The 21889-nt window shown below is 44.2% G+C and overlaps 2 protein-coding genes across 2 annotated transcripts; both read left to right on the forward strand.

Moving 5' to 3' along the window:
• The first annotated feature begins 1711 nt into the window (after positions 1 to 1711).
• On the forward strand, positions 1712 to 9968 carry slc39a1 (solute carrier family 39 member 1). The gene is made up of 4 exons (XM_062549232.1): positions 1712 to 2171; positions 5020 to 5150; positions 6065 to 6376; positions 8130 to 9968. Exons 1-4 carry the CDS (start codon positions 2057 to 2059, stop codon positions 8481 to 8483), a joined length of 912 nt encoding a protein of 303 aa, XP_062405216.1. The 5' UTR covers positions 1712 to 2056; the 3' UTR covers positions 8484 to 9968.
• Positions 9969 to 13626: 3658 nt separating this feature from the next.
• On the forward strand, positions 13627 to 21802 carry rlbp1a (retinaldehyde binding protein 1a). The gene is made up of 8 exons (XM_062549233.1): positions 13627 to 13655; positions 15016 to 15053; positions 15726 to 15854; positions 16404 to 16608; positions 18872 to 19050; positions 19652 to 19810; positions 20193 to 20303; positions 20620 to 21802. The coding sequence occupies exons 2-8, from the start codon at positions 15045 to 15047 to the stop codon at positions 20764 to 20766; spliced, it is 939 nt and encodes a 312-aa protein (XP_062405217.1). The 5' UTR covers positions 13627 to 13655; positions 15016 to 15044; the 3' UTR covers positions 20767 to 21802.
• The last annotated feature ends 87 nt before the right edge of the window (positions 21803 to 21889 follow it).

The following is a 21889-nucleotide window of genomic DNA, read 5'->3' on the forward strand; positions in this document are numbered from 1 at the left end:
GTGTGTGTGTGTGTGTGTGTGTGTGTGTGTGTGTGTATGTATGCATGTGTGACTGTATGTGTATGTGCGTACATGTGTGTGTGTGTGTGTGTGTGTGTGTGTGTGTGTGTATGCATGTGTGACTGTATGTGTATGTGCGTACATGTGTGTGTGTGTGTGTGTGTGTGTGTGTGTGTGTGTGTGTGCATTTCTCTTTTGTTTCTCTTCAAACGTCTTGTGTGTCCAAAATGAGACTGTGTGGATTTTTTCCATCATAGGCTCCACTGTGACCACCAACAGAAAGCCACTGCTGAGTGATCAGGTCGGTGACCTATACTGTCACTGCTAAGTTATTCCTCTATACAGTCACAAGGCTACAGTAGCCCTGTTCTTCCTGTAGGATAAAGTTCAGACTCAATGTTTATGAAAGAGTTAACATCCAAGCGAAATCTGCATTGATTTAATTACCCCGTCAGCCATATAACATTGCCTATTATCATGTCCTTCCATTGACTAATTCTCAATTGAGGCTTCCATCAGCGTGGGCTTCATCCCATAACTTTGTCCTTGGGGGTTATCATCTTACACAGGGGCCGAGCCAACAGGGTCCACCGGAGCTGCCCGGCCACAAACACACCCTAAAGTCACCCCCAGCACAGACAATCAGGCCCTTGACTACAGACACAGACTCGTCTCCCACACTGTCTGCGGCATGGGAAACTTGAGCAGGTCAAGTGAAAGTACCCACCCCCACCCCCCCCCCGGACAGCTCCTTAATACTGTGTCACTGTCGCTGCTGCTTCGCGGCGGAACAAAAACTTCCTCTTCTATTATGGATGATGTGGGGAACAGCCGTCAGTCAGCATTGTGGGGGCCTTGCTGGCCAAGGGGGAATATTAAAGGAGAAACTGAGCTCCATAGGCCTGCCTCCCTCACAATCCCCAGCGCAGGCTTGTTAACCCACGCATAAAGCCGGCCAAGAGTAGGGTTACATGGCCATCTGAGTGCGCACTCACCAGTAGATGGCAATGCAGACTGTGATGAATGAACGTTTTAGTCACACCTCCCAGCCTAATTTCTTCCTTCCTACCACCACTTGATGCTGTGTAGCCTACAGATTGAAATGTAATGTTAAAACAAGAATAGATAGATAGATAGATAGATAGATAGATAAGCCTATACTTTAGGCTATAGGTAAGCCTACTGAAGCCTTGTTTTTGGCGAAAAGGGCTTACCACTTCTCCAAAATATAATCAGGATGTCATGTGAACTGACTCAGTAGTTTCTGTTAACTTCCCTTCCCTATGGCATTTGCTTTTGCCATTGAGGTTTTATCCGTCACGCTTTCCCATTTAGTTTAGGCAACGTTAAGTCACCGTGACTATCATGTGCTTGAAAAGGCCAAGGGAGTGTAAGATGAACAACGTTGCTGTAATCTTCAGTTTACCTGAGTCAGCCTATAATCACGAGATCCAAGTCCACTCTACTAAACTAAAACGAACAGACCTGCAGTTACTATCGAAATATGCTGACAAATCTTTCATAGGCTACATTTTCCGGAATATAATTGTTCATACTCTGCAGAATTTAGAATAATTGACCATTGCCTCCTTCAATGCAGTGGTGGCACTGGCAGTCTACTAGGTAGACTACCGTTCCATCCATGTGACCACAACCTAGAACAGGATTGGTAGAATATCTCTCTTTTTGAACGTCTCTGGTCAGCTGATACATCAGCGGGCGGAGTCCATCGATGAACTGGAGAACATGTACACCAGTGAGCACCGAGGAGTAGTTTAGAAATGTAGCTTGTTATTTACAGACGTTTAACATGTATTTAGCGATATTGCCTTCTCTCATCAACTACTACTCAGTTAGCCTACTATCATGTGGACGGAAGCGCTAGTTTAGCTCAGATCTGACCTGGTTTGTCAGCCTCTCTCTCTCTCATGCTGCTGTTCTTCTAGTTTGTTTACCAACACTAGCTAGCAAGTTGCAACACAGACAGACAGATAGATTTACCTGTGAGTTAGCTCGCCAACCAGCTAGCAGTGGACATCTAGATTAACTGTCAGACATGGATTACATTTTACAGGTAAAAATAGGCGCCCTTGTGGGATTGCTGCTTTTGACACTCTTTTTCGGATTCATTCCTGCTCGGATGAAATGGTTTCGGGACACGAGTGGAACAGGTATGTTTTAAAATTATGCCTTTATCCTCCGATTTGTATCAACATGAGTGGGGTGACTTCTCGATTTCTCTTTCGGTTTCTCTCCCTTAGTTAGCTCGTGTTCAATAGTTTGCTGTTCCAGACTGGTTGCTATTTGCTAATGATTTCCGCTGCCAGTTTTGTTCTACTAATCACGGCCATCTATCAGCAGCTGAGCAATCTTTGTGGTGACTACAGACAGAAAAAAGAACAGCTTTTAATAACATCAGGAGCAAAAGCTTTTCTCCTCACATGTCTTGACAAGCCAACAAAGCAGTAGTAGTTAGTCTGATTGCCAAAATGCCATGTATAAGTGATTTTTATTGCCACTGAACCACCATTTATCTGGAATTAATTCACAGTCTGCAAATATTGGCTGCTGGCTAAGAAACACTTTCCTTAATGCATCAGTGACTGAGAGTAGGCAAGTCACATGATTATTGTCCACTCTCCCTAGCACATACCACCACCACCACCACCACCATCAAGGTGAGAGTGTGAGATACTGATATATCCATGTTTTTGGCAACAAATTGCCATGAGACAGGACTGAGGATGGATGAAAATATCTGTCTACCCCTCCTCCCAGATTTTGATTGATTGAAGTCTTTATTGTCCACTATACTGTGGAAATTCATCTTTGGCCCCAGAACATATAGCACACACAGGCAAGACTACACAACAAGTACAACATAAAGCAAACACAGACAGAGACTACACATCAAGTACAACATAAGGCAAACACAAACAGAGACTACACAACAAGTACAACATCTTCTATCTGACACATAGGCCTATCAGAGTCCAACTCACTCAACTAAATAAAATTTTGGCTGATTAGTCAGTATGTCAGTACCTTATCCCCTTTTAGTCTTTAAGAGTCTTTCTGTAGCTTAATGAGTTTAACTTGTTTTTCACAAATTCTTTAACTGCCTTGTCCAGAAATGTCCTTTAAGTTCATCGGGTGCAGCCAAATGACTGACCCACAGCTGTAATAGGTTTACTGTCGACTTTCATTCATGGTGCGTCGACATCTTTGGATCCTGATTAGAAACATTATACTCTTCCTCCAAGTCTAGCCTACTCCTCTCAATTCCAAATTCACCCTAAGGCAAGTCACTACAACTTTGCTCTTGAGGGTCTGGAATGCTGGCATGATATGCACTGCAGCTTCAAGTCAGGAAACATTAATGTCTGAAGGCCAACAATGTGAGCACTCTGTGCTACCAGAATCTATTAGGCTATAATGAAACTCCTTACTATAGTCCTGGAAAATGGTGATTAATGAGGTTGTGGTTTCTGAACACTACTGTAGTAATATGGGTTGTGTGAGCATTGAGTTAAGCTTTTCAGCATGTCATAGTTTCCTTTATCACACACATTTGGTGTGCCCTGATCAATTTAGTTCCATTAATAGGCCAGTCAATCTAGCTCAAAAAAGGGCCAAAACTTAAACTAATTGCAATAGTAATGGTTCATACTTTTTATTGATCCTTAAACCCTCCTGCATCACATATTAAAAATCTACCCATTTATATTTAGTGGAACATACTTTTATTCAAGGTCAAAGGTAGCAATTTCCAATGCATTTTGCCATTGAGATTTACTACAGGTGAAATGGGTAAAATTTTAAACTATAGATATCAAATTGAAACTTTCACAGTTGTTTACTCACATTAAGGCAAAGATTTTTTGTATTGCAAGTTTTCTGAAATGTGATGTTTAGATATGCAAATGAGACCAGTTTCACTTAAATATGCAATAATTTGCATATATTTCTAGAAAACTAAATCTGAACAATAGGTACAGTCAACTTCAAAATAATTGCTGAATTTTGCTTCTATATTGGATACCAAAAGCCTATGCAAAGGGAATATTTGATATCACTTCATATCACCTCAGAAATGAGGAAATCAAGTCAAGTCAAAATCAATGCGTTTCAATGGAAGTACATTATAGAACAAATGATTGTCAATGATATGTTATGATGGAAGTATCTCAGTGCATGCCAACTCACTTGATATGTTGTCTAAAGGTCAATATCTTCCTTATGTGACTTGGCATGTGACTTGAGATACTTCCATCATACCTTATCACTGAAAATCATTTGTTCTATAATGTACTTCCTTTGAAACGCATTGATTTTGACTTGACTTGATTTCTTCATTTCTGAGGTGATATGAAGTAATATCTAATATTCTCCTTGCATAGGCTTTTGGTATCCAATATAGAAGCAAAATGCAGCAATGATTTTGAAGCTGACTGTACCTATTGTTCAGATTTAGTTTTCTAGAAATATATGCAAATTATTGCATATTTAGGTAAAACTGGTCTCATTTGCATATCTAAACATCACATTTCAGAAAACTTGCAATACAAAAAATCTTTGCCTTAATGTGAGTAAACAACTGTGAAAGTTTCAATTTGATATCTATAGTTTAAAATGTTACCCATTTCACCAGTAGTAAATCCCAATGGCAAAATGCATTGGAAATTGCTACCTTTGACATTGAAAAAAAGTATGTTCCACTAAATATAAACGGGTAGATTTTTGATATGTTAATTAGATATACCTAGGGATCACAAAAAACGTGGAATGATTACTATTGCAATTAGTTATGGGTCAAACGCTAGATTGACTGGCCTGTCCTGTTTTTTTAAGGACAATGTGCTCATTCATTGTAAAGTGGAGTAATTCCAGCCCACGTTATGTTATCTGTGTGTTTTTACAGTTATCATGACATAATGACATTTTTATTTGATACACAAATGCCACAAGAATAGGTTCTGAATTCTGATTAGTTCTGGTTCTGTTTGTTCCTTGCTGCAGACACGCATCGGGCTGTTCTCAGCTTCATCAGCTGCTTTGCGGGCGGAGTCTTCCTCGCCGCCTGTCTACTGGACATCATCCCAGACTACTTGTCTGACATGTCCACGGAGCTCGACAAACGAGGGGTGGATGTGAGTGTCACACACACACACACACTCCCACTCCCACTCTCCCTTCCTCCCCTCTCTCTGTTACATAGACACACAAAGGAACAGTTTTAGTCAGGACAGGCGAGTCAGGAGATGCGCATTGGATGTTGTTGAGGCACGTAGCTATAGCCTCTGCTGCGCATGTGACGTTGGCAGAAGGAGGAATATAAAGCATGACGGCCAGCTGACTAAACTCGAGTCTCTTCAGCCTCTGCCTGACACCCCCTCTCTTACCCCGCTTCCTACTCCGGGTATCCCGCCGGTGGCCGGGGCTGGTGTTCGTAACGTTACAGCGCCTCAGTTCTTTCCAGTTTACATCCAGATTTAGTGCAGGATAATCCGTACTTCGTTCTTCTCTAGAATACTTCAGAATTCCTCATTTCGAAGAGGTTACGTTAATGTTGTTGTAACTCCCAAACTGATATGAGACGCTCCACTTTGAGATGATCCAAGATACATGTGTGTACCACACAGGAGAGTACCGCTGACAAACTTTGACGAGCATAGACTTTGACGAACATAAACAACCAAGGCGCGTAAAAAGACGTGCAACTCTCACACTCTCTCTCACAGACTCTCTCCGCTCTCTCTACGAGTCGCCATTACAGCGCCAGGTCATTAACGACATCTTCCCATCAATACACAATGCTCTGGATGCTCTGTCATAAATATAAGTCATTATTGTTGCAGTACACTGCATTGAACAGGAACTGGGAACATTTCCTTGAACGTTCCTTCTTACGTTCTCACACACACACACACACACACACACACACACACACAAACTGACATGTATCAAGCAAACATACTGATTGCAATTGTGTATTTCAAGGGCAGCCTGGCAGTGTTCTAACATTATCCCATTTTTTCTCTCTCTCTCCCCCTGTGTGCCTCAGATTGAATTCCCCCTGGCGGAGTTCATCATGGCGTGCGGCTTCTTCACCGTTCTCATCCTCGAGCGCCTGGTGCAGACCTGCAATAGGCGGCAGAGCGATGAGCGCCAGCCCCTCTTATCTAGCCACGGACACGGGCACGGGCACAGCCAAGGGAACGGCACCGTTAACGAGCTGGAGAGCAGCGGGGGCCATCACATGCACATAGACCTGCAGGCTCACTCTTCGTTCCGCTCCTTCATCCTCTTCCTCTCGCTGTCCCTGCACTCTGTGTTTGAGGGGCTGGCCATCGGCCTGCAGAACACCGAGTCCAAGGTGAGGGTCCGCGCAGGGGCCGCTCGTTAGGCCACTTCTCTCTTTTGCTCAGTTTCTGTCTCGCTCTGACCTTAATGGACTATACTGATCTGGGCCGGGTTTCCCAGAATCGTTAAGAAGCTCGTGCTAAGAACTTCTTAGGAGCGTTCTTAGAACATTCTTACAACGCTCCTAAGAACTTCTTAGAACTTCTTAGAGCTTCTTAACGATTCTGGGAAACCCGGCCCTGCAAAGCCAGTCAGTAGTGCAGCATCTGCAACAATTCCAAACTGAGAAAAGCAGCTTTTTTTGTTTGTCTTTCACACTGTAGTTTAGAAGTTACTGTAGAGCAAAACCCCTGTCTTATTTTTCAGTAGATCAATCAGATTTTGATATAAGGACATGGCTTCTATATTGGTGTAAAAAAGTGAATTTAGCAAAAAACATGCAGATGCAAATGCACTTTTTTGAGCAGTGTTGCAGGTCAACCTGTGTGTGTGTGTGTGTGGCGTGCGTGCGTGTGTGTGAGAGAGAGAGAGAGAATGCTCACTGCGCATCCACAAGTCTCCACATCTGAAAAACATCCAAGCAATGCCCATGTGACTCTTATGTGTACATTAGTGATGGTCACATGATTGCACAGAAGTTCAAAGGTTAGTCAGCTGCCTCATATGCTTAAGCCAGCGTGTCCACAGTAACACATAAAGAACACAACATATGCCAAGTGCATCTGTTCATTACTTGTACTTGTGTTTCTTTTAAAGTTGGTCATGTTTTAGGTCTCTACCAATCAATGCACAATTGCACACGATTTCTACTTTTCAGTCTCAAGCATGGGAGACTTCTGAAGTTTCTGTCACTTGGCAAAAAAAGCATGACAATCCTGTTTACAGAGGATCAATAGCTTTCTAAATGCAAGTACTGTATCTAGAAAACTAGAAAAACCTGAAAAGGATGTGTTAAACAGTGACTTAATTGTTTTTCCTTCAGTTGTTCTAAGTAACACATCACTGTTAGTTTTGACTGCAGGTTTATTGGCTTTAGACAGTCTTTACAGGCTGCTCCTATCCATACTTTTAAGGACTCAATGTTCTTGCTGAGCTTGTGGAAGTGAAAGTCCTGACAAGCGTTTACATATCAGCTTTAAACTGACATGTGACTCAGTGAGACACGACTCCTTCTAGTTTCTGTGCTGAGACTAAAGTGCCTCAATGCTTGTTTCCTGCTCTCAGTTACAATGGTGGACTATAAGAAGCATCGATGCTTTCCAGTGACAATACAGCGCAATTTAGTCCTACTGAAAAGGAGGATCCTTGGGTTTATAGGCTATGAATGTCTTATTAGGCTAACAGTGCATTGCTGAAAACGTTTCCGTGTTGTTTCATAGTGTATGTGACAAGTAGATTCTCTCTGGGACTTGGATGTATTCCCTTGCTTTTCTGTATTCATGAGGTGGATGAGATTACATCAAAAGGAACTGTTTCAATCATAGTGGCCCAATATATTAGAGTGGTACGAAGGAAAGTGAAAAACAATCTATTGAGAATGACAGTAATGTGAGTTTACTGATAAACATTTAATTATTATTTTCTTGAAACCGGAGACCGAGCTGCTACTTTGTAATCTCTAGTTTTACCTCTCATGGAATAGACACTAGTCATGGCCTGGCTTTGAAAACCCCCTCAATCTATCTTTTATAGACAGCCTTCCAACCTTCCAAAAGCTCCAGTTGAATACTCATCGACTCCTTCTGCTCCACTCTGTGTGTCTGCAGGTCTTGATGATCTGCATCGCCATCCTGGTCCACAAGAGCATCATCGTGTTCAGCCTGTCGGTGAAGCTGGTGCAGAGTGCCGTGCCGCCACTCTGGGTGGGCGCCTACGTGCTGGTGTTTGCCCTCATGTCGCCCATTGGCATCGCGGTGGGCATCGGCGTCATGGAGGCGCAGCTGTCGTCCGGCGCGCTCATCCAGGCCGTGCTGGAGGGCCTGGCGGCGGGCACGTTCATCTACATCACGTTCCTGGAGATCCTGCCGCACGAGCTGAACTCGCCAGAGAGGCAGCTGCCCAAAGTGTTCTTCATCCTCGTCGGCTTCAGCGTCATGGCCGGGCTCGGCTTTCTGGGCTGAGAATGACCGTGGGAAAGAGTTGGGGAGGGGAAGGGGGTAACGGTGGAAAAGAAGGACAGATAGAAACTGACCAAGATGAAAAGACAGAATGAATGAGAAGATCATGGAACTCTTTTAAAGCTAAATCTATGCCCCTTTTCTTCGTGAGTGCTGACTTTATGGTGCTGGCCTGCTTAGCATGTATGTGCATCATTGTAGTCATTTATTGATCACTGGACGTGTGAGCTGCACAGGGACTTCAGGAGAAGGAGAACAATGTGGCTGGTTGTAAGGTACTGATGCTGTGCACATACAAGACGCACTGTTTCTCTGATATCAGGCAATGAAAGGCAGCGCCTGTTGGAGATCTAGGTTTGGAGGGCAGACTAGGAGGAAGCTTCAGTCTGTTTCTCTCCATGGAAGAACGTTGAGTCACACGGACTGACCAGAGGGCAAACCCAACTCTCTCAATCCTTCAGCTCAATTCTGTGCAATGCCAGTCATTTTATGATTCTTACATTTACCTTTTTTGCATTTATTTTTCATCTGTGTTAACATCAAACCTTCAGTGTTTTAAGTGTTTTTGTTATTATTTTTATGTTTTTTTTATCTGTTTTTAAGGACCACCATTTTCTGAGGTCATCTTGCTAGTAGATGCTAACATCCGTGGAATATGTATTTACCTTTAATGGGAAATGCATTTATTTCATCGAGGGACAGCTGTCCATATTCATGTCTGACTCATTTTACACTGTGTCTTTTGCACTTACCTACTGACTCCCAGAGATGACTGGCTTTGTGTGGAAAAACTGACACTGGAAATATGAAATCTCAGATGTTTTCCTCGGAAGAGAAGTGCTGGAGAGTCATGTTTGCTGCGGAACGCGTGTATAGTCAGTCATAAAGTGTGACAGGTGGTTGCCACGCGTGGCCAAATCTAGCACTCTTACAAACCTCGACTTTTTTTAGACTATTTCATGAACCACTTGGGAAGTGTTGCAATTGACATATGATTAGTGGTTTAATTGAGTTTTCAAGACGAACAAATGTAATTTTCGTGACTTGATAAAAAAAAAAAAGTAATTTCTAATGAACTGTTTTGTATTTTGTATTTTTAAAGAAGGTACCTTTTTTATTTCTCGGTCAAGTATTTTTTTTTCATTGTTAAGTGCCACCTTTTACAGTTGGACTAAAATATGAGACAAAAATGCCAAACGTGCCAAAGGTGTGAGGTGATTCCTTACTTTTACCGCTCAAAAGACACACAGGAATAGTCTAGAAACATGCAACGGGAAATGTACTGTATTACAGTATCGAATATGCCATCCATGTACGGGACTTTTGCCTCCTTTATTGTATGGTGCACTATTGTGTCATGTACTGTAAAGCTTGTTTGGGTTTCCCTGGTCATGCAAAACATGTCTGAGAATCACTAGGCTCTCTTGAGCCAACTCTGTTCTACCCTCTCTCAGTAATAAAAAGGATGGCTGTGCCTGTAACAAACCAGTGAGTAGTCATGTTGTCTGTTGCTGAACAATTCCTGTAGCTTCCGTAGTGGTTTTATTCAGTCTCTACCATGCAGTCATACCGGATCACAAAAGTGTGGCTGTTCATGTGTAAGTCAGTCTTTGATGTCAGTAAGTATAAATATAACATAATACACAATCATAATGGATTCATATCTATACAGTATGTCTCACCATTGTCTGACTCAACATCCTATGGTTATTTTTGTACTTCATAGGACTGAGTGTCAGGCTTGACAATGAGAGAATAGAGCACAGTAGGCCTATCCAACAGCACAGGACTGGAGATGTTCTAGGGTAAGCTTATGTTTTCAGAGACACTCTGACCTTCAGACTGTTTGATAAAAGTAAGCTTGGTGGGCAACCAATGGGCATTTGAGAGACTTGTCTACTGTCCAATACCTCATTCTTCTGTTCTAGGACTTGGACTGATCTTATGTTCTGCATTTATCATCCTCATCTGGTTATGGGTTGCCTACACTGACCGTTCCCTGTTACTGTATGTCACTTATTGAATCTCCTCCTTTCCTCTTATGCGATGACTTATTTCTCCACTAGGAGGCAGCATTAGAATACTGTAAAGGGGGTTGGGTCCAGGTTGATGTCACCCACTCCGCTTTATTTCCCTTTCCGTGCTGGTTAAAGGCAAACAATCAAGTTTTCTGTTCTTTGCCTGTTCTAACCACCACAAACCCTAACCCCATAACTCTTGAATCTCAGAGGAGATTGTTAGTCTTGACTTGAACTGATAATGAAAGAGATGGTGGGATTCATTCCCCTACCTGTAAGAGAGGATCATCGCTGAGACACAGTTATAAACTGTGTGGCTGTAATGTTAGGCCTACTATCCAGACCCATCTTAATTCCCTTGGTCTTCGTTTCCTAAGTGAGTTCTGAAGCATTTCAGCTAGATTACATCACCAACTTGCAGACACACACACACTAAATAGTTTGGTGAATTCCTGCATGGTCTTCAGGGAACATAACTCTGTAGTTGTGCCAACCAGGGGTGCAACTGACGGGGGAAGTTAGGACAAGGGCCCAGCACTGACAGGGCCCCCCCCCCCCCCCATACTACTGGGGGGGATTATTGTCTGTCATAGGGCCCACATTTTCTAGCAGTGCCCCTGGTGCCAACATTTTTTTTTTAACTTGTCCCAAACCTGCTCCAATCAGTGTGGTGTGGATGTGAGGTATACAGCACATTAAAGCATGCAGTGCAATGGAGAGATTGGTCAGTACCCCATCAGCGGATCATTTGTCTCAGGGGTTTGGGATGAGGCCCCTTGTGCTGAAAAAGAGCATGCGAGTGAGCGCAGCGCTAATGAGCGGGCCGCTGGGCAGCACACAAAGGGCCAGCGATGAGCGGGGCCAGACGCGGGGCGCGGTGATGACCGCAGGCCTGCCCGTCCCCGTCCAGGCGGGCAGCGCTGCGTTTGTCCGCGCTCAGCCAAGCAGGACGTCGAAGTCCCTTCTGCTCCCATTCCACCATGCAGGCCTCATTAGCCCACACCGGCAGCTCTGTGAGCAGCAGCACACAACACAAGCCAGGCCTCTCTCTCTCTCTCTCTCTCTCTCTCTCTCTCTCTCTCTCTCTCTCTCTCTCTCTCTCTCTCTCTCTCTCTCTCTCTCTCTCTCTCTCTCTCTGTGGTTCGGTTCCGGCCTCGACCCAAACGGAACCTCCAGCTCAACAGATCGCCAAACCGAGATTAATCGAGTCTCCTTTGCTCCAGTGTCCGTTGCGTCTTCCGCCGCTCCCTTGGCACTCGGAGCGTCTGCATTCCATAATTAAAAAATGGGAAAGCTCGTGTTCAAACTAGTGGTGAATTAATCATGGTTCCCCTTTTTTTTTTTTTGCAGAGGAGCTAGTCCTGATCTGATTGAGCATGTGATTATGTTAAAGGTGCTATTTAATTAATGATGTGTCGTGGCGAGGTGTGCGTGTGTTGGGCCTGCATTAGGTCAGCTATCAGGTGATGGTACTGTAATCAGAGGAAGTGCATCCAGCCCAGGTTGCGTGGACAGCGGAGGAGATAAAGCATCGAAAGATTACGGCATCAAATTACATGCAATGGATTTGGTGCGAGAAAGAGCTTTTAAGGGTACACACACCACACCACCGTCAGCTGCTTTAGCCAAGAAGTGTGAGTGATGATATGAGCAATAAGCATTGATTTCTCAGCAGGACTTCTCTGTTGTTCTGCCACACCTTAGTGGATGCACCTCACATGGCCTCTTCCATTGCCAAATCCTAGCTAGTGTTTCACAATTATTAGATGTTCATGTGGTTCCAAAACATATTAGTCAAGCACTGTGTGTGTGTGTGTGTGTGTGTGTGTGTGTGTGTGTGTGTGTGTGTGTGTGTGTGTGTGTGTGTGTGTGTGTGTGTGTGTGTGTGTGTGTGTGTGTGTGTGTGTGTGTGTGTGTGTGTGTGTGTGTGTGTGTGTGTGTGTGTGTGTGTGTGTGTGTGTGTGTGTGTGTGTGTGTGTGTGTGTGTGTGTGTGATGGGATAGGAGGTGGAAGGGGTGGGGAATCATTTTATAAGCTGACTCATCAACTCTCTCAAAGTGTGTGTGTGTGTGTGTGTGTGTGTCATGTGTCTTGATGAGCTCATCGTGATCAAATGTCCAAAAATGGTGAATATTGTCAACAGAGCGAGCGTGATCTTGCTGATGCTTCTGGCGGAGGCAGATGCACTTAAAGACAGCTGTTCCATCGTCGTGGAGACGGATCTGGCATATGATGCAGCATGCCAGGAAGTGTAGATGGGTGCATGTGCATAAACACGAGCATCTCTATCACAGCATGTAAACATCTCTCTTTCTGCCCTCTTGTTGTGTAACTGTATAGAGGTCATCTGAATGACCCAGGATGAGCTGCTTACAGTATAAACCCAGCTTTAGGTCAAAGGTTAGACAGAGTGGTCTGTGATCGCAGCTTTGCTCCATCATCCACATACCAGTCAAAGCGGGAAATATTGCATTTCCTGTTTACTGTGATGCTAACACTCTCTCTGCCAAGTGACAGACTATCCAAACTTTAGCTCAGTGAGAGTAAAATGAAAAGCTAAGATAGCTAAACTCAAAGATGTGAGGTGACAGGATTCATTCATTTTTTTTCCACAGCCTTCTTTCTTCTCAGTTCCTCTGTTATTTCCAGGTGCCTGTTCTTTGCCAGTCTGTCTGTCACAGATGTCTGCCTGTTATCTGTCTTTCATAGATGGATGACCAGTGGCCAAGGGAAAATCTAAGTGTTGAAAACAAGTGTTTTTATTTTTATTTTTTCTGTGACTGTTCCCTTCACTTCAGGGGTGCAGTGACAGTGATGTCTGACAGTAACAACTGTTACTCTTGATTGAGTGTCTAGTTTCGGAGGTGTCAGGAGGTGTGTGTTGTGTTCTGTGGTTGTGAGAGTGGGCACCGTGGGTAGCCTGAAGTTGCTGTGATGCCGTGTGACAGGCTTATCTCCGTAGTACAGAGGGACGCTATACGGATCACTGTGCCCTGCTGCCACCCCCCCCCCCCTCAATCAGCTCTGCTCCTCTCCTCTCCTCCTCTTCCCACTGAGCCCCCACTCTCCTCCCCCAAAATCTCCCTGTTCTCTCTCTCTTTTTATCCCTCTCTCACTCCTGCCCTGCCTGCAGTGCCCCAGTGTCCTCCACATCAAGGTAAGCTTCCGACTTTCTGCTGGACAGGGCTTCATAATGATTTATACGGTTACTTTTAGGCTGGTTTATAATGTTAAACTTACATTATTATGAAGGTATACCTTATTGCATACATTCAAAGGCTTGGATCAAATTAATTTTGACCATGTAATTAGTTTTGATGTGTAATGGTGTTTAATTACTATAAAGACCTTTGTTGCAGGTGCTTTTGTTGAGGGTATTCATAAAGAATGTACATTACAATGAAAATGATCCAAATATGATGCAATATGAGTGTGAAAACCATGCTGCTCTACACAGGCAGGAATGCAGGTGTTATATGTTTTAATTAGTTTGTACAATGTATCATGAGATAATTATACATGAATGATGAATGATGAATGAATGATTAATACAAATATTCATATTGTAAACAGGACATGTAACATGTTTTGTGAAAGACTTAAACATAATATGATGGGACTTCATTTCACAAACGAGACCTAAGTTGACCCACAATTTTCAGCTCACATGCAATTGCAGTATATTATCACAATACGATAAAAAATAGACTGCAAAATCTCGCAACAGATGATAATCCTAGATCTATGATATGTTTGTTGACAGAATGTAAAGAGGATCAAGAGATTTCTTGTAAATGAAACTCAGTCAGCCATACAAAGACAGAACAACAGTGTTGTGTCTGTTTGTTTGTTTTGTTAACATGCTATTAATGTGTGATTATACTACTGGCACACATGACTTCAGATATGTCATTCAAATATAGATAAACAAATGCTGATAGACTTACAATGATCATATCTGACCAAACATCTCAGGGTGTGGTTGGTGTGTGTGTGTGTGTGTGTGTGTGTGTGTGTGTGTGTGTGTGTGTGTGTGTGTGTGTGTGTGTGTGTGTGTGTGTGTGTGTGTGTGTGTGTGTGTGTGTGTGTGTGTGTGTGTGTGTGTGTGTGTGTGTGTGTGTGTGTGTGTGTGTGTGTGTGTGTGTGTGTGTGTGTGTGTGTGTGTGTGTGTTTATCAGCTGACAGCTGACCTGTTCTCATTTAGAGTGACTGAGAGAGATGAGAGATAAAGATAAGATGGAGTGTTGATTAAGCTGGTCTGGAAAGGTCAATGTGTTTGTGTAGTTGCTCAGACATAAGAAGCTCTGAGAGGAGACCTGAAACAGGATTAATGTAAACCTTTCTCTTCTCCTGACCACTACACCGACTCTCTCTATGGTGCTGGTGAGAAAGCAGGGTGGAGATAAGAATTGGTTAAACAGGCTTTGAAGAGGACCGGGATAAAACAAACCGGGATAACTGACAGCTGCTAAGCTGATTCTGGAATGTAATCACAAGCATTCTTTTTATTTCCGCAGGGTTTGAGTCTGTCTAAGGAGCTGAGAGCATGGCTGCGGTAAGTACCATTTCACCCACCTCCACAGAACAATAAAGTAGCATTCATTTTATATCTTATGCTCACACTACATAATATCTTCTCACAGTAAAAGAGGCACCTTAGTATTTCTATAGCATGAATTAGGATATTATAAGTGAACCTTGTTGACATGTCACGTTCATGCTATTATCCTGACCCCACCACCACCCTCCATCCCCAGTGTGGTGTCCCCAGAGGGTCATATGGCAAACTTGTTTTTCACTGTTAAGTACCGACTTTAACACACAACACTTGGGGAGCATTTAAAGCCCCCGCCCATCTGCAGAAAATCAGTCTGCAGGATGGGCATAATCCCTCTGCCTTCAGGTTGAGAGGGGTGTTTTTGGCCAAATCATGTGAGGAGGATTAGGAGGGCTGTTCGAGGGGGGTCTGGGGGAGACGGAGCAGTGAGGGACACGGTGGGGGGGGGGGGGGGGGGGGGCATGCATTGAATGCAATTCAATTGAAAGAATCATTTCTGGATCAAAAGCAGGTTGTGTTTGGTGGCACTTGGGGTGAAAAAGTGCCACAGATAACAGATTACTTTTCTTTGGCAATTTTGCTTAGACTTCTCCTTCTCCATAGTAATGGTCTGGCTCTGTGTCCTTGGTTTCTCTCTCTCTCTCTCTCTCTCTCTCTCTGTCCCTCCAGACGGGGACGTTCCGTATGGTGTCGGAGGAGGAGCAGGCCCTGCGGGCCAAACTGGAGCACCTGACGGTGAAGGACCACGGCCCCGTGTACGGCCCCTGCAAGAAACTGCCGGACCACACCGTTCAGAAGGTACCATCAGAGATGGTTCACACACATCCCCAAATATAAACACACTAGCAACGTCTACATTTCATTTCTAAAACATTTATTCACTGTTAATGAATTGAAAATGCTTTCACTGTGGCACACACACACACAGAAAACCAAAAGGATATTTCACAGAGTAACCTATATCACCTGCAGATACAGTAGGAACCTATTTATATTTATAAACTTATATATATCCTATTTCATATTTTCACAGTGTCAGTAAGGATATAGAACACACACACACACACACACACACACACACACACACACACACACAAACAAACACACACACACACACACACACACACACACACACACACACACACACACACACACACACACACACACACACACACACACACACACACAAGGGATATAAGGGTAACACACACACACACTCACTCACACTTCTTGAATTGTCTTGAATTTCCCCTTGGGGATCAATAAAGTATCTACAGTATCTATCTATCACACATCTACATCTAATTCACACACCCCTGGTCTTGTTGTCTTGTGTTGTGACCACAGGCGAAGGACGAGTTGAACGAGACTCCCGAGCGGCGCACGTCCTCTCTGAAGGAGCTGCGAGCCCTGATGAAGGAGAAGGCCGGCGAGGGAGATGACCTGGCCAAGGCCGTCCAGGAGAAGTTCGGGGACAAACCCGACTCCCTCCTCCTGAGGTTCATCCGGGCACGCAAGTTTGACGTGGGTCGATCTCACGACCTAATGAGGGGTAAATTATGCTTCCATGTTTGATTATAGATCTACATACAGTACATTACAACCCACAACACACTGACAGAATAGCTGGGTTTGGCAGTGTTTTGGTTGGTGTCATTATTCATTAGGAAGCCATTAGTGGCTTTAATTAATTGCTGCATAGGCATTGTTCTATAGAAAAGTATGTGACAGGCAATCAACTTTTTGGCAGACAGGCATGACTGCAATATGTGCCTGCAGAAAAGGTTAAACACTACAGCAGTCTTTTTGAATGCAATCATTCAGCATAGATAAAACAAATATTCCTTAAAAGAATCAATCTAGTATGAGCTCTTGTGATTGTCAGTGAAGTTTCCGGTCACACTTCCATTTCTGTTTAATTGCACATGTGACACATTAAGACCTACACACTCACAGTATGGGATGCATACAGTAGGCCTTTCATGGTTGTCCAGTGAATGAAGCGTTATGGAATCATCAGCATAACATCTTTGTCTCCGCACCCGCTCCGCTGAATGCTGTGATGCTGGCTGTCGGCTCGAGGTGCGCTCAGGCATTCTGTTTCTATGACGATGCATTGTGTGGTAGTTTGTGTAATCTGGCGGTCGGTGGAATGTCCCTTTGTTTTGCGTTTGTGCATCTTTGAATCATGCTCACAGGCATGACGAGGAGAGGAGAATGCGGCCCATTAATTGGGCCCTTTTCAAAAGGCCACAAAGAGGGGCTTTGTGCACAAATGGGGGCACAGTTTATTTTCACTAGGAGATGAGAGGTGGAGGGGGGGGGGGGGGGCACTGGGAAATGGGCAAAAGTGAGATGAGGACAGAAGAGTGAGGAAGAGATGAACTCTCTCTCTCTCTCGTTCTCTCTCTCTCTCTCTCTCTCTCTCGCACACACACACACATTTTGTTTTTCTGTAATACAAACTCATTCTCATACAACATCACAGAATGTTAGATCCATATTTTGATAAACACACACACACACACACACACACACACACACACACACACACACACACACATTATAGCACTGTGAATAGGGCAGTCAGCAGACTTGCATACTTGCACACTTGCACCCCAACAACATGTCAGCAACAGAAGCACACATCACTGCACCTGACCCAGCATGAACTGGTCAGTCTCACTGTGGGAGAGAGAGACCATGTGAACGCACACACACATACTCACATGCACATACACATACACACATATATTTAACTCTCTCATTCATACTCTCTCTCTCTCACACACACACACACACACACACACACACACACACACACACACACACACACACACACACACACACACACACACACACACACACACACACACACACACACACACACACACACTCACACACCACACACACAGAACCTGTGGGAAAGGAATGCAGTGTGAATATGTTCTAATTCTCAGAGGTTAATTGGACTCCAACAATCGTGTGTGTGTGTGTGTGTGTGCGTGCGCCTTGATCACCAAGACCTCTAGGAAAACAAGCAAGAGAGACAGACAGAGTAGCCATTATGTTCCCTCTGCACAAAGGAAACCACAATCTGAGAGTGTGCGGTGTCTGTTGCTGGGTTCATGTCATGAATTGCCAGGACAACAACTTCCCCTTTGTTGCTCGTGGAAAACCACTTTCAGAGTAATTACCTGAATGTAATTAAGAAGATACTTGCCCCCTCTACAGGATATTCTAATGCATGACTATATGTTGACAAAAGCTGTACAAGGTACTTCACTACTTAGAATCCTACAATTTCCCACGCACAACGATTGAAGTTGCTATAAAGGTGTCTAAGTCTAAGAAGACACTGTTTAAGGGCTTAAAAAGAGCATTAAATGGTTCCACCAAAGTCCTTTTCCCCCTTTTGCTGTACAGTGCCCTTAGCATGGTGTCTTGTCGATGGTGATGTTTTATGCGGTTTTGGTTCTTCTTTGCTACGAGCCTGCATCAACGAGGTATCTGGCGTCTTATTCTATGAAAGTACGAAGATGGCTTTGTTGTTGACGTTGGTTGAGCATTTAGGTCAATGGCAGCATATGTACCATGAAGAAGGGCCTTTATGGAACCCGCCCGGGTACAACATGTGATGCTCTTGTGTGCCTGTCGCCAGCCAAATGTGCATTGTTGTTGTATCCCATATGATGTTGTGCAATGTTTAAAAGGCTTGGTTGTTGATTGGTCACTGTGGGGGAATCGCCTACCTACAGCACAAGGCATTGAACACCTCTCCCGTGTATGATGTGAAATTCCTTATCCTTTCCCAGGTTATGTGAAGTTCCGTAAGGATTACCCTGAGCTGTTTGAGAACATGACCCCAGAGGCGGTCCGCAGCACCATCGAGGCCGGTTACCCACGCATCCTCTCCACCCGAGACCGCTTCGGGCACGTGGTGCTGCTCTTCAACATCGAGAACTGGGACCTGGAGGAGGTCACCTTTGATGAGGTAACCAGGATGGTTGATTACTATATATGGCCAGTCTTAGGAACAGGACAGCAGGGGGCGCTGTGGCACAGCAGGCTACAGCGTCCGTACCATATACGGGTCCGAGTGCCCACGGGGACCCAGGTTCGAATCCGGCCTGCGGTCATGTCCCGATCCCGCCCCATCTTTCTCTCCTACTTGTTTCCTGTCTACCTCTTCACTGTCCTATACTAATAAAGGCAAAAAGGGCAAAAAATATGCAACAGGACAGCACAAACCAGCAGAAAGTAGAGCCTCAGAAACAGCAGGAAGAAGAACAAAGAAAGGCATCAGGCAATAGAGCCCTGACCCTCAGAGGACCTTCCTTCATTATTTATGTGCTTGTCTTACTTTGAAATGTGTACTGTTAAATTATTTATTCACTTTTCTAAGTTAAGCTTCAATTGTGTTCTTCTTTCTGAAAGATATAACTTGAACAGAGTATATTTGGCATACTAATATCTGTTTGTCTGCCTGTCTGTCTGTCTGTCCGTGTGTGTGTGTGTGTGTGTGTGCACGCGTTTGTGTGCGTGTGTGCGTGTGTGCGTGTGTGTGTGTGTGTGTGTGTGGTACCCTCATGCAGGTGCTGCGTGCATACTGTGTCATTCTGGAGAAGCTTCTGGAAAATGAGGAGACACAGATCAACGGCTTCTGCCTGATTGAGAATTTCAAGGGCTTCACCATGCAGCACGCGTCAGGCATCAAACACACTGAGCTCAAGAAGATGGTCGACATGCTGCAGGTCTCACACACACACACACACACACACACACACACACTCGTGTGCACGCACACACACACACACACACACACACAATGACATGCTGCAGGTTACATACAAACATACATACATACACGCATACACAACTACCAGATGCAGATATATGTGCTAAACACATTTCTCTGCTGAGAAAAAAATATATATGTTGTTTAATGTCCTCAATGTAATAAAGGCGCTGTTCCAAGGCGCTAACGTTTAGTCTTTGATTGACAGGGGTTCGTTTGCTAATAACAAATAATTCAATTCTTTAATATGTTCTCTGGCCTCTGCCCATTAGTAGAGTGGTGCTTTATATCACTGATGTGTGTTGTGGTCAGTGATCTGTGTGACTCCGTGTGTGCAGGACTCGTTCCCTGCTCGCTTCAAGGCGGTGCATGTCATCCACCAGCCCTGGTACTTCACCACCACCTACAACGTGGTCAAGCCCTTCATGAAGAGCAAGCTGCTAGAGAGGGTGAGACTCGCCTGCCTGTCACTCAGCTACAGGAGGCGCGGAGGATCTGTAGGCTGTCTAGGATCAGAGACCTGTGGTCCCACCAAACACTGCTATATGCCTGAAATTACACACATGCACTGTACCACAGTAGTTTTATTTTATTTGTATCAATGTGAGACAGATTGTGTTACTTTTTGTTAAAACCAGTTTCACTCTGGCATCACTGGAGGACATTTTATCCATACACACATTCTGTTGTAAAGCATATATGAGGTTAATCGTACAGTACATCACACTGATCTACTGTGCGTGTGAATCCTTGCTCTCGCCTCAGGTTCACGTTCATGGGGAGGAGCTGGACAACTACTTTAAGGAGTTCGATCCCGAGATCCTCCCGGCAGACTTTGGCGGTAAAGGCACCGACTGCGAGGGGAAGGCCACCGCTGTGAAGCTCTTCGGCTCCGAGGACACCGCCCTTTAACCCCTTGACCTCTGTCTCCAACAGAAGACCCACCTTGACTCCCACGAGTATGCAAGAAAGTTCTAGGAATGTTGTCGTATAGGGGGAACCACGAAGAAAGGTTTGAAACACGGGGAGGGTTCGTTGTATTAAAAGTAATCATGGGATAAAGTAAGTATTGTACAAAGTGAGTCATCTACTGTAGTAGAGGGTGAGTTGTAGAGGTCGTTCAAATAAAAAAATGTCGGCACACCACGATGACCCAGCAGATCCCCTGAGGATGTCCAGAGGGAACGGTTCGGTGAAGACAAGACAGAGGTCAACAATCTTACAAATGCAATCATTTTTGTTTATTGTTTTCCTGTTCTTTGTTTTGCCTTATATTTCTAGGTATATTGTAGACTAAAGCCTCAGGCTGATGCTGTAGCTACTCAGATGCTATTAAAGAGTAGAGTTGAAATTAATCATAAATAGAAGTATGAGATTCAAGTGCTTAGCTACAGAGGGGACAGAGGTTCTGATGCACCACTGAATGTTGACGCCAACTTTGTCTAGCTGACTAAATCATTTACACATACTGGAGATGGCACAACAATGGAGTTCAGATGTTTACTCTCTCATTGTAAGCCAGTTTGTATTCACACACACACACACACACACACACACACACACACACACACACACACACAACTGAGTGGCTTAACTCTTGTTCTCCATAAAGAGCCATGCCTCCCTCTAGCTGATGGCACTGTAAAGTTGGCAGCATTAAAAACACTAGAGACTTTGATGTCATGTGAAGGTCTGTTTCCTGTAACCCCTGCTGGGCTGATCTGTACCATTACCAGGTCCTGCCTGTGAGTCCCTCTCGGGCTCCCGGTACCAGAGGGGCCGACCCAGTGGTTCTGGTCACCTCCATGGCCTACTTGTTCCCGAGAGCAGTTTGTCATTAGGAGCGTTTTTCTCCTTATCGTGTTGAATATTACTTGTGCTGATTAGAGTTATGCTCCTGTAGTTTGGCAGGTGAGCTGTAACATTTTCAATAAAATATGGCGCAAACTGAAACACTTTTGTCGAAGTTCTTTTCTGTATTTTTTCTACAGATCACTGCTATTCCTTGCCAGGTAAAACACCTTTTAATGGTAGC

This window comes from Sardina pilchardus, chromosome 11 (assembly GCF_963854185.1).
Source record: "Sardina pilchardus chromosome 11, fSarPil1.1, whole genome shotgun sequence".
In the NCBI taxonomy this organism is placed as follows: domain Eukaryota; kingdom Metazoa; phylum Chordata; class Actinopteri; order Clupeiformes; family Clupeidae; genus Sardina; species Sardina pilchardus.